Here is a 14,129-nt window from a genome sequence, read left to right on the forward strand (position 1 = left end):
TTGTCATCATATTGCCAGGCCTTGGGATTTAGAGAAAGCAGACCCTAATTCCTCTGGATTGAATCCAAGTTATGCTTTGTTTCATTATCATTTTGGTATAGAGAGTCTGGAGCTTTGAAGTTAGTAGACTTCGGTATGGATCCAGGCTTGGATAAGTCATAACCTCTCTGAACCTATTTCTTGATCTATAAAACTGGAGTGATATCTAATCTAAAAGGTTTACAGTAAGGAAAAGCTACTGTGTAAAAGTGCTAATTATGTAATAGGGGTATAGTCAATAAATCATAGTTACTATTTTTATCACAGCGTGAAAACATTAAGTAGATTTTCCTTATGGCTGGGAACTATGGTGATGGCTTTCAAATTTTCACTTCAATCAGGTATTTGTACTGAGACAAATACATATTCTATATCCATACCTTATGTGAAGCAAAAGTTTCACAGAACACTTACTGTGCGTAACATATGCTGATTTTTTCTACACTATTCTATTTCGATTTTGGGTTTCTGAGTGCTGGTAATGACCCACTATCCTGCCAATGGATCATTAATCTAAGTTTAAAAAATATAATGAACTCAGTAGGAAACATCTTCTAAGTGAAATATTCTATACATAATTATTAGTTGAATAATTCACTGACATGCTCTTTGTTAGTTAAATAGCATTTCTTCTATTATTCTATAAAACTGGGTGGTTCAAGTAAATGAGCTATAGTGAAATACTTTAGCTTAACTTATGGCTGTACTTTCAACTTGGTTTTGACAATTTCTCAACACTTGTTTTTCAGTGGAGAAGCAGGAATAGAGAGAGAACAGGAAGCAAAGTTATTAAAATAGGTTACAGCCAACTGCAATGAACATTAATTATCTCAAAAAGTATGTATCTTCTGTACAATAAAAATTATTTACATGGGCCTTGTTGGTTTGCCTGAAAAGCTTTCAGGATACTTTACATGTAGAAAGTATCTGCATAGTTTGTATCATAGTTGATGAAGAGAGGGATAGGCAAGGGATGATGATAGGCAAGGGATTTTTATGGTTTTCATTATCTTTTTTAACTTGTTTTAATCAGATTAAACAATCTCCCAGAAAAATTAAAACTGCGGAAAAAAAAAAAACTCTACAAAATTAGAAGCAAATAACTTCACTAATAGCTGATTCCAAAAGATTTGAGGCCTACTAATTTTCTCCTAAACTTTTCTGGATATTTTCCTGGAAATTACAGTTACAGACAACTAGAATTGTAACTTCCAGGAAAATATCAATTACAAAAAGGATAAAAAAATTGTACTGCAGTAAAACCCCTATGGAATTCTGTGTAATGAAATTTTACGTGTACCTTTAAGAAAATGTCACAGATTATCAGATGTCCATTTACTGCTAAAGACTAGTGGACAGGGGAGAAAAACTCTAAAAAGCCTTTGAATGTGATAAAACTGACAAAAAACATCAAGGCCTCAGGAAAGTAGAAAATCCCCTACTAACTCAATTACCTTCCACGAAAGAGTAATAAGTCTTGAGAATCAAGGAAAAGTAGTAACTGATGGGCGAGAAGGGGAATAAAACTTTTTCTGAGGCGCTTTTGATTTGGGTCTTTTGACATCTTAAACTGGAATGTTTGGTTCATGCTATTAGCTTATTAACAGAACGAATAGATTAAGCAAGCACCAATGGTTAAAACACACAATGAAAAGGTGGCTGATTCTTAGCAAAAGGGACTGTGCAGGGCTCTCAGGCTAGCTGGCATTGTCAATAATTTGGGTAGAAAATGTTCTTATTTTGTGTGAGGTAATGACTGTTCACTACTAGGTTATAGCACAACCTAGTAAGTGATTACAACTCAAAATGGCAAAATAAATGAGAAAATTAAACAAAGCTTAAAAAAATAAAAAATTTAATAATTTAATAAGTATTAAACAAGGTTTAAATAATAAACAATAAATTAGATTATTAAAGAAGGTTGGAGGAGAGATACATAAGTATAAAAAAAACCTCTGCAGATAAAAGAAAAATGAGTTTAAAACCTAAGTTTCACTGTAGATCAAGGCAGTCAAATAGTGCTAATTTTAAAAGCACTTAGGAGATATAAACATTTAAGAAAATAATAAGACAAACAGAATATATAAGCGCCTATCTTTTACTTAGCACTGACCAGAAATATAATTTAATTGTTTTAAGTCCTAAAACTTTAAAATTTAAAATCATAAAAAAATTTCAAAGAGTATGAAATCATTCTCATAATAAGAAAAAGACAGTGCTCCTATATGGTAAATAATTGCATGTGGCATTTAGTAATAACATTGTTTTAAAACAACATATTCTAGAGATTTGGAGGGTGCCAGTAACCATGCTAAAATCCATATTCATTCAGCAAAGTTTCCACAACTGATGAAATAGGTGTGGAGGCACTGTTTTCCTCCATACTCTCCAGAAAGGTGTCTGTGAGGGTTTCTTTGTAAAGAAGCAGTTACAACAGTGTATCTTAACATGACAAATGTATTCCTGAAAAATTACTTCTAAATTAAATATTTGTTTAAAGTACCAAATATTTTAGTTAAAGAAACCCTTGGGGTATAAAACAAAGATGCTACTATTTGGATATCTGTATTTTCACGTATGCCTTTATTTTCGATAAAGGCAATGAAGCAGTCTACCCAACTTCTTAAAGGCCTTTGAGAGACAGATCTTTACCACTGCAAATAATCACAACCTAATTTCATTGCCTAAAGTCAGTCAAAATTAGATCACTTTGTAAAGTGATGATGATTTCAGCTCAACACATAGAGCAATGGGAATAGCCAGTATAGATACTCAGTAGTTCTAACTATTAATCATTCTACGCCCATGTGTATTTTAATTTTCAGAAACCAACTGTTGAAAGAAAACACTCATGTTAATCAATCTACATACTGATTATAAGCAAATACATTTAAATATGTCACTTTAAATTTGTATTTCCAAAGAAAGTATCTAACTCAAAAGGATTTAGGTTATTTTACTACCTTTCAGGAAAATATGTATAAAGTATATAACAGTGTGTATGTTATTTTTGAAAATGCTTCATTTTGAAAATACTTTACATATACTCCATCTTAACTGAGAATAAATTTAAACTATTATTTATATCCTTAATTTTCTGACCCATGATTGCAAAGTTATTTTTTATACTCCCCTCCCAAAAAAAAACTAAAGAGAAACAAACTACTAAATACACCAATTCTCTTTTACTTTCTATAATATGGTTATATTATTACTTTCATAATTTTTAAAAATTGAGGAAAAATACTTCTACAATTCAGTTTTTGTAACACAAATTATTTTTTGGACAAGTGTAGGTATAATTTAAGTCTAATCTTTCTTGAAAGTCAAAACGATGTTTTTTTTTTTTTTTTTTTTGAGACGGAGTCTCACTCTGTTGCCCAGGCTGGAGTGCAGTAGCGTGATCTCAGCTCACTGCCACCTCCGTCTCACAGGTTCAAGCGATTCTCCTGCCTCATCCTCCTGAACAGCTGGGACTACAGGCATGTGCCACCATGGCTGGCTAATTTTTGTATTTTTTGGTAGAGACGGGGGTTTGCTATGTTGGCCAGACTGGCCTCGAACTCCTGACCTCAAGTGATCCGCCTACCTCAGCCTCCCAAAATGCTGAGATTACAGGTGTGAGCCACTGCACCAGCCAAAATGATGTTCTCAATTGGGATAATTTAGCATTTTTTTGGTGATTGGGATGCCTGATTTAATTTCCTCAGTTTTAAATGTATGGAGTTGGCAATGAGATAGTTAATATTATTTCCAAATTCTATAGATTATTCTGTTAAAGGTTCTATTTCTCCCCCACCAGTCACTTAAAAATCCAAACAATATGACCTGACTACAGGAGTACTTTATTATAAATTTACAGTTTTTACAGTAGAAAGAACAATATGAAGATGTGGGCTGTAGTCACTGTTGTGTTACTAAGTTTCTATCTATGATACCTAGAATAAGTCATCTTTTAAGGTCTCAGATTTTTCCCACTATGAAATGAGAGACAATTTCTGTAACATTCTACCATTCAGGGTCTAAAATTCTGTAGTTCTACTTTACAGTAAAACTAATATAAAACTAATTGATCTGATTGCCAAAATATTTGAAGACACAGATAATTGTTTTAAAGTAACAAAAAATGTTATGACTTGAATTGTGCTAAGAAAATATAATTCATGCAAATTCAGATCTACAATACAGATAAGGAGAAAACAGTCAATTTCAAAGAGATTCTTCAATTTTAAAACAATTTACTAAGAAGTTTTACATAACGAAATATGGTTCAAAATTTCAACTTACATGTAACTTTTTAGAAACAGAAACAAAGATGATTCTCAAATATCTGGACTGAGTAATTCTATGTCAAAATCAGGTAATATTTGTATCCTTAAAATAAAAACCTTCATCATAAAGAAAATAGCCCTGCTTTTCCCTTAGCTAATTTAATATGTGACAGCTTTAAAATCATTTGGTTTATGATAAACTTGTACAGACCACTTATACCGTCACTATCAACCACTGTATCAAATACTTAAGTAATGGAAAACAAAAACATACCAGTACTAAAGAGACGAATCATACACTCATGAAGCCAGGGATGACTAGAATCAATAGCAAATGCCCTCTTTACTGATTGTAGCATCAAAAGAAACTTTTCTATAAAAAGAGAAAGTAAGATATATTTTGATCATTGGATAAGAGGCCTCCTTTGGAGGGCCAAGATTTCACAAATAGAAAAAGTAAATTTAGAGTCAATCACATCAGAACCACAAACATATGATTGAGGCAAACGATTTTCCTCAAATTTAGCAACATTAGTTAATATTTTTTACATAACATTCTTTAAGAAAAAGGGTTTTGTGAAATGTAGAAAATTTAGGTGGCATTTAGCAATATTTAAACTAATGACATATAAGCAAAGAAAATTTGAAGTGCCTTCATTTCCTAACCTCCTTAATTTAAAAATAAAGCAACCTTTCCCACTACTTAGAAAATTTCATTGTGTATATTTGAAGGTGTTCTTTTATTTTGTGACAAGTGAAACAGCTTCCCTTCTGTTTGACTGTTCGTCTCCTGTCAATCCGTGACTCCTCCTTTCTCCTCTAAAGGTAGAATAGTTACCAAGGTTGTATTTTCAGTCATTCTCTGATCTTTCCCTATGCTATCCCCACTCCCATTCCCTGTATTTCCCAAGATTCAGTAGTATCTCCACCTGTTAAATGGAAATTTGCACTTGAATACTCAGTCCACTTCCAAGTTTTATCTATAACCACCTCTTTGATAAAACTTTCCTAATTTGGTACCATTTTCCCAATATCAAAGTTCAAAACCCCAGTCTCTTCTCCTAATGCCCTTTCCCTTGTCCCCAATACTAAAAAAGCCAAAAATACTGTCATACCTTTGTCATTACCAATTCACACAACTGCAGTGGGTTCCAAATGCTGGGGTCCTTTAGAGGTTAGGACACAGCCAAGAAGCCAACTGAATGGGGCTTTAGATTGCCCTTCCCTACTTTAAGTATAGCAGCTTTTGAATTTTATACTTTGGGGTTCCATTTAAGAATTTTTTTTAAAGGGGGAGTTGTATTAACTGTTAAAAGTTTGAAAATTATTGGACTATTTATTAAACTTATTTTTCCACATTATAACATAGTAATTGTGGGAAGTAAAAAATACAGTAAATATTTTAATCACTCAAAATTCTATCAAGAGACAATTTGTTATCTTTTGATCCATTTCTTTCCAGCCACTTCTATATTAAGCACCTATGCAAATATATTAATAAAATTTCAATTTATAGGTAGTTCTGTATCCTATTTTGGAATAATATAGCAACTTTTCCCCAGCATCATTTACTTTTGATAAACATGACCTTTTATTTTTTTTTTGAGACAGAGTCTCGCTCAGTTGTCCAGGCTGGAGTGCAGTGGCCTGATCTCAGCTCACTGCAAGCTCCACCTCCCGGGTTTACGCCATTCTCCTGCCTCAGCCTCCTGAGTAGCTGGGACTACAGGCGCCCAACACCTTGTCCGGCTAGTTTTTTGTATTTTTTAGTAGAGATGGGGTTTCACTGTGTTAGCCAGGATGGTCTCCATCTCCTGACCTTGTGATCCGCCCGTCTCGGCCTCCCAAAGCACTGGGATTACAGGCTTGAGCCACCGCACCCGGCCAACATGACCCTTTTTTTTTTTTTTGAGATGGAGTTTCGTTCTTGTTGCCAAGGCTGGAGTACAATGGCATGATCTAGGCTCACCACAACCTCTGCCTCCCAGGTTCAAGCAATTCTCCTGCCTCAGCCTCCTGAGTAGCTGGGATTACAGGCATGCGCCACCACACCCGTCTATTTTTTGTATTTTTAGTAGAGACAAGGTTTCTCCATGTTGGTCAGGCTGGTGTCAAACTCCTGACCTCAGGTGATCCGCCTGTCTCAGTCTCCCAAAGTGCTGGGATTACAGGCATGAGCCACTGCACCCAGCCAAACATCACTTTTTAAATGGATACTCATATAGAGATGTACCATGTTATTCAATTTCCTTTAGTAGGTAAATTGTTTAGTGCAACAACCTTCTCTTTGATCTTACTAAACAGTTTCCCTTTCCTTTAATATGCATCACCTTTGTGATGAACTCTTTTCAATTAACCACTTGGATAACATTAACTCAGTACTCTAAAATCTTATTATCTACTATATATATATTCTAAGCATTCTAAACCTGGAAACCAAGACCCTTCATTATCTTTTACCTGCTCCAGGCAATTCAGACAACCTCAACATTATTTACACACTCCTGTGTTTTCTTAACAGATACTCCTGCCTTCTATGTATCTTTTCCTTTAGAAATATAATCCATCCCTCAAGATCCAGACCCAACATTTTATCTTCTATTTATAACAATAGCTAATAATAGCTAACATGTATTTAATGCTTACTATACACCAGGTACCTAAGCTCTGTGTATTAACTAATTTTATCCACACGATTATCAGTTCTTTGAACCATATACATGGTAATTACATCTGACCTGAATCCTAGTTATGTTTGTACATCTATCATTGATTCTAATATCCTGAAAGAAGTGATCGTATCACTACATCTCCCTACACATTCTGTTTATAGCAGGCATTTCTCTGAGAAAGCTGTGTTGGCATTTGCTAAATAATCGTACAGTGGTAAGGCTATCACAGTTGGGTGACTATACCTAAGAAATACAGTGATCAGTTTTATCAGGGCCACTCACTGTACCCTAATTGCCTACCTTTCCTAAAGTAAATCTCAAAGGCAAAAAGATGAGTCTCTATCTTGTTCTTCACCAAGTTCTTCAACGGTGTTAAAAATTTAATAGCTTCTTCCAATGGAGTTTCAACCTAACAAAAATAAAAGATATTATACAAATGAAAGTAAGGTTCTTGGGGAATGTGATTTTATTCTACTAAAAATTCTTATTTTTAAAAAATAAAACCACTTACCCGTCACCCAGAAAAATACTGTCATATTTTAACCTCCCATAACCTAAACAAAGGGGATTTTGAATTCTAGAATTCTTAACTGATTTTTAACCCCAGATACTATATTATTGCTGGATAGAAACTATCCAAAAAGAAGGAAGCAGATAAAATAGAACCAGAGAAAGAAAGACAGAAAGAGAAACAGGTCAGATAGCCAAGGGGGAAAAAAGAAGAGATGTGAACTAGGATAGGAGAAGTACAAAGGAAACTATAGAGACCATGACAGAATGAGTGAATGTTCTTTATAATTCAAACAAAGTGAAGTATAATCAAGCTATTCAAAATAATACACTATCCATTCTGTCTTGCTTTGTTCTATAAATTCTACAGGAATTCCTATTTATTCAAATGACATTAATATTGAGGTGGTATTTTAAAATATTAATATTTATAGAACTGTGTTCCTACCAATTTTTTATTAATTACATAAATGTCATAGTAATTATATACTTGTAATCATTACTAGGCAGGTATAATGCAATTGTGCTACTATTCTACTCCTGGACTGAATATTGAGACAAGATTATTCCCTGTCTTATCTCAGGTAGGGCTGGAGACCACCACCATATTTATCAGAAGGGCACTGAACATCTGGATTCTATATCTGCCTTCTCTCATCACAGGGGCAGTAACAATTTACCCTAATGGAAAATGAATTTGCATATCTGGTCAATGTGCCTCTGTCAGTACAGTAATTGTGGTTTCACCAAAACAGCTTCTGGGCAAGAAAATTGTTTCACTGCATTAAAAACAAAAAAAGAAAAGCAATGAAGTGAATTCTATGGGATTCACCATGTCCTAGTGTGTAAAGCAGTTGGCCTTACATGACAATAAAATAACCGATTAAAAGGCCAGCTCCAGTGCCAGAATGTTTTCTTTTGAAGGATACATGTTCTAAACCAGAACCAGAAATTAATATATGGCTCTGTCACTCTAATAACTATGGATTCAGGAACCAAGAGATAGAGGAGAAAATAAAGGCCCTCATAGGTATGACTTCCCCACACTTTTGCACATATTTTACTTCTTGCTCCCATGACTCCATATTCTACTATATAGGAATTTCTGGTACAAGGGGAGAAATTATTTGTATCAGAGAAAGGCAGAGAACTGGAAACCAAACCTGCCACCTAGCTGTATCATGCTTTCATGCCTCTAGGGTACAGACTGAAATGAGGGTCAGTGTACTGACCAGGGTAATTTACTATCACAGAGATATGGCTGCTATTACAAAGGTAAACAAGGACTATAGGGCAGGTGAATCAATACAAGTATTTATATTTAGTTAAATCAAGTACTTGAACTTGGAGAGAGGAAACAGATAAATTAATTCTGTCTCCAACTTTAATAAACAAGAACATACTCCCCCAAAGGAGATCTGGGTTGGGTTTGATATTGCGATATGTAGTCTCAGTCTCTGTTTACCTCTCATAGATAAGACTTTGTCAGGGTAAATCTAAGTGTTTAAATATACGTAGATAACCACAAGAAATCTTACACTCTATATTTACTCATACATCGTGCAGAACAAGGTTTTATATATACATGGAAGCATGTAATCAGAAATGCAAGTCTAAAATCAGTATTTCAGGAAAAAAAAGTCAAAATATCCCTTGAAAATCCTTTAAGCTGAAGAAAGGCAGATATAAAAATATAAATACTTTGTATTACGTGTATGAAAATCATGTTTTCAATGCCAAATTAACAATCATCATAGCAAGATGTTCACACCAAGATAAGCACAAAAGAACTGAAATGAACTGTGGCAGTCATGCCTCCCATCTCACAGTCAGTTGGGGTCCAGTGTTCACTAAGAGAAATACTGGATAGAATTAACCATCATTATGCATACTATTCTTTGTCTCCCTTAAAGAAAAAATTACATCCAGTCACGAAGAGTTGAATTCACTTAGGTTAAATGCATGTAGGATAAGACTGCACTGCACTTAATGGGCAATTTAAGACACTTCCAAGGGCAATTTTAATCATATGCAATTTTTAAATTTATAAACTGACTTGAAATCTAGTCCTCATATTAGATATGTTGTAAAGGAGTATATCTCTCTAGCATAGCAGCTCCCAGCACAGCAACAAAAAGTTTAAAATGATTCAACTTTTTAAAGAAAGAATACTGTACTAAGGAACCACAGCCTTTGGAAGGAAAAGTGTATATACAACAGGGAAAAAAAATGCTAGGCTGGGTAAGGTGGCTCACACCTGCAATCCCAGCACTTTGGGAAGCTGAGGTGGGCATATCACTTCAAGTCAGGAGTTTGAGACCAGCCTGGCCAACATGGTGAAACTCCATCTCTACTAAAAAATACAAAACAATTAGTGGGCGTGCTGGCATGTGCCTGTAATCCCAGCTACTGGAGAAGCTGAGGCAGGAGAATCACTTGAACCTGGGAGGCGGAGTCTTGCAGTGAGCTGAGATCACACTACTGCACTCCGGCCTGGGTGACAGAGTGAGATTCCATCTCAAAAAAAAAAAAAAAAAAAAAGCTGAGTGAAGGCAAGGAGGAACATAGGATGACTGCCAAAAAAGGGAATTCATAAATACCAACTAATGCCTCATGGTAAGTTGGAGAAACAAGTGATACGGCTTCCGCCAAGACCTGAGATTTATACTCAGTTGACTGAATGCTGACCTTACTAATTCCCATTTTCCTTTTCTCCTTCTTTACTGGAACTACTGCTAATTTAATAATGCTTTGATTTTATTTTATATAGTCATGTGCTACATAACGATGTTTTGGTCAGCAATGAACTGCATAAGTGGTCCCATAAGATTATAATGCCCTATTTTTAGGGCATTTTAGTAACACACCTACTTACCATGTATCACAATTGCCTACAGTATTCAGTACAGTAACATGCTATACAGGTTTGTAGCCTAGAGGCAATCAGCTATACCATATAGCCTAAGTGTGTAGTAGACTTTACCATTGAGGTTTGTGTACATACACTCTATGATGTTCGCATAACAATAAAATCACCCAAGCCAGGTGTGGTAGCTCAAACCTGTAATCCCGGCACTGTGGGAGGCTTAGGTGGGTGGATCCCTTGAGCCCAAGAGTTTGAGACCAGCCTGGGCAACATGGTAGAATCCCATCTCCATAAAAATAAAAATAAATTAGCCAAGCGTGGTGGTGGGCACCTGTAGTGCCAGCTACTCTGGAGGCTGATGTGAGAGGATCAGTTGAGGCCAGGAGGAAGAGGCTGCAGTGAGCCAAGATCATGCCACTGCACTCCAGCCTAGGTGACAAAGTGAGACCCTGTCTCAAAAAACACAACAGAAAGCAACAAAATCACCCAAGCATGCATTTCTCAGAATGTATCCCTGTTAAATGACGCATGACTGAATATTATCCTGAACTGGTGACACTAAATTTGCCATTTACCACATAGAAGAAAGCTGAAATACAGGATCACCAAAAAAAGGAGGGGTTGAGGGGCGGGGGAGACACTATATACCGTAGAGCCAGACTTGGCAGGCAGCTCTTAAAATAACCTACAAAGCCACTCCTAGTTATGATGGCTTGGTATAATTTGACATTGTTACCACATTGAAGATCTTGGTAAGTATAGATGCTTTTAGACAGAGGCATCTTGGAGGAAGTCAGCTGAAGAAGAAAAGGGTCTTATGTACCTAACAGGTAAGAATAATATGTACTGAGGAGCAGTTCACGAAAAAGGGTACCTTGCACTAAGCTTCTTCCAAACAAAGCAGTCAGAAGCACTGTTTGTAGCCATTACTTTGTTCTCAGACTCTACAATCTAATTATATGGCTACAAATAATTAGACCACAGGTTGTTGTCTGGCTTGAAGGCAATTATGACACCCTGGACACAAGGAAAACCTAACAGTCTTTAAGGAAATCTAGTACAAGAATTCCGCTCTGTAGGTGTACTCTTTATTAAACAGTAACTAAATAATCAAAAGAGATCCTCTCCTTAAGAAATACATGAAAACATGAAGAGGTATAATGAAAAATGTCATTAAGGAAAGTCATGGGATAAAAGGAAAAGCAAGTAGACAAAGTGATGACGGCAGCAGGCAGGCAGTGAAGGTGGTAAAAGTAGTAGTAATAAAGAAAGTAGGGGCATAAAGATGGAAGGTCTAAAGTTTAAGGCCTATGCCCTGAATGACTGAAATTCTCCGAGGTCTGAAAGGTCCATTTTCTTTGCTTTCTTGCTTCCCTGTGTAGTCTTCCAATAAATTCCCAAGAATAAAAAGGTATTGTGTTTGTTCCTAGCAGGTATACAATTATTTGTAAAAAGATGTCAATAAATCCTTGTAGAATCCAACTGGATTTTTCTATATTTCGTGTGTGTGTGTGCGCGCTATTTTTCTTTCTTTTTTTTTTTTAAGAGACAGTCTTGCTGTGTCTCCCAGGCTGGAGTGCAATGGCTATTCACAGGCATGATCATAGCTCACAGCGTTACTGCAGCCTCAAACTCCTAGATTCAAGTGATCCTCCCACCTCAGCCTCCAACACAGTTGGAACTATAGGCACATGGCTATATTTCACATAGCAATATTACTATGTCTATGTGATATTACTGTCCACCTGCTCTGGTGAACAGAATTCTAAACATATTCTCCAACTCTGTTTGTTTGGCATTATAATTTTCCTTGGTGGCATTATAATTTATAATTTGTTTGGCATTATAATTTTCCTTACTGGTGAGGCTAAAATTAAAGTCTGGGGTGATTGCTTACTATATTGCTTTAACATAACAAATTATGCAATTATTTTCACACAAAGCAGGAAGATGTCTAGGGTCAGAAGAAAGGACAAAGGAATGTTATTAATCAAAATGGTTCATGTGACAATGAATACCTTGGTTTCAGCTTAATGGTTAAAACCAGCAGGTCAGATTTTGGCCTGGGGAAAATATTTACGGCCTTAGGCTAGAAAAGAAATAATGTAAACTGACAACATAGGTAAGTGGGAGATACACATATAGTCCTCAGTTTTTAACAAACTCAATTTAGCCTAGACATAAAAACTTGCACGTTACCACTGTAACAGACACTAGATGCTTTACATATATATTTTTTCTACAGTTCTAAATAAGAATTTTCTTAGTTCCATTTTATAGATGAAAAAACCATCAGAGAGGTTAGACAAAGTGTCCAAGGGCACACAGTGAAAATATAAGAGCTAACATCTGGACCCAGATCAGAATGACTCAAAAGCCAAAATTTTTTCTGCCATACTATACTACATGACTTTGGAACAGGATCATTATCTCAAGTTTTAAACATGAAACACGATAAGAAACAAAATATTAAAGAAAGAATACTAAAAAATAAAATAATTTTTGGCTCTAAAATCTGTAATCACATTGATCAAATAAAGCAGTATGAAAGTGACAACTGCTGGTCATAAAATGTCACTCAACTGTGCTAAACACTATTATTAAGTACCTTGGCCAATTTCTCTGGAATAAGTTCTTCTTTTGGACCTCCAATTTCCTCATCATCATCATCCTTCTTCTTTTTCTGATTTCTTTGTTGCTTTTCTTTTTCTGCATTTTTTTTCTCTTCTTCTATCTGGGCTTTCTTTTGAGCTCTTCTTTGTTTATTACGTAACTTCTTTAGCTCTTTGTCAGACATGTTTGCTGCAGGCAATAAGTTAATATAAGTAACAAGCATGTTAATCAGATTAGTAATTTTAAGTATTATTTGATATTACCAAACTCCCATTAAAAAATATTCCATGAGGCTGGGCATGGCGTCTCATGCCTGTAATCCCAGCACTTTGGGAGGCCGGGGTGGGCAGATGACCTGAGGTCAGGAGTTCAAGACCAGCCTGGTCAACATGGTGAAACCCTGTCTCTACTACAAATACAAAAATTAGTGGAGTGTGGTGTGCGCCTGTAATCCCTGCTACTCAGGGGTCTGAAGTAGCATAATTGCTTGAACCCAGGAGGCTGCAGTGAACCAAGATCATACCACTGCACTCCAGCCTGGGAAACAAGAGCGAAACTCTGTCTCAAAAAACAAATTAAAAAAAATGTTGCATGGTATGGACGTAAATGTCCCTATATGTACACAGACCTTTTATTTATTTATTTTTGAGACAGAGTCTCACTCTGTCACCCAGGCTGGAGTGCAGTAGCACAATATCGGCTTACTGCAACCTCTGCCTCCCAGGTTCAAGCAATTCTCCTGCCTGAGCCTCCCGAGTAGACGGGATTAACAGGCACACGTGACCATGCCCGGCTAATTTTTGTATTTTTAGTAGAGATGGGGTTTCACCATGTTGGTCAGGCTGGTCTCAAACTCCTGACCCCCTGATCCACCTGCCTCGGCCTCCCAAAGTGCTGGGATTACAGGCGCGAGCCACCACGCCCAGCAGTAGGTAGCCTTTTAATGGTTCAACATCAGATAGGAAACAATGGAACCACTTCAGAAAACTTTCTTGAAACCACATGGGATATGCATGTAAACAAATGATCACAGCAAAACATACAAGTTAAACAGCAATATCAAAGTATTTGCAATCTATGAATATAACAAGCTGTTGCATATCTCTATGGCTTCAGAGGACTATGCTCTCTTATTATGCCTTCTCTAACCTGGCCAAA

The 14,129-nt window shown here is 36.0% G+C and overlaps 1 protein-coding gene across 1 annotated transcript in view; it reads right to left on the reverse strand.

Moving 5' to 3' along the window:
• The window catches only part of NAA15 (N-alpha-acetyltransferase 15, NatA auxiliary subunit), a 91,510-nt gene that overhangs the window by 7,108 nt on the left and 70,273 nt on the right, over positions 1 to 14,129 (reverse strand). The window contains exons 15-17 of the mRNA XM_023226034.3: positions 12,967 to 13,160; positions 7,283 to 7,391; positions 4,585 to 4,683 (exon numbers count right to left, since the gene is read on the reverse strand). Coding sequence (XP_023081802.1) covers positions 4,585 to 4,683; positions 7,283 to 7,391; positions 12,967 to 13,160 — 402 coding nt within the window. The remainder of the gene's footprint in view (positions 1 to 4,584; positions 4,684 to 7,282; positions 7,392 to 12,966; positions 13,161 to 14,129) is intronic.

This window comes from Piliocolobus tephrosceles, chromosome 3 (assembly GCF_002776525.5).
Source record: "Piliocolobus tephrosceles isolate RC106 chromosome 3, ASM277652v3, whole genome shotgun sequence".
NCBI classification, from domain to species: Eukaryota; Metazoa; Chordata; class Mammalia; order Primates; family Cercopithecidae; genus Piliocolobus; species Piliocolobus tephrosceles.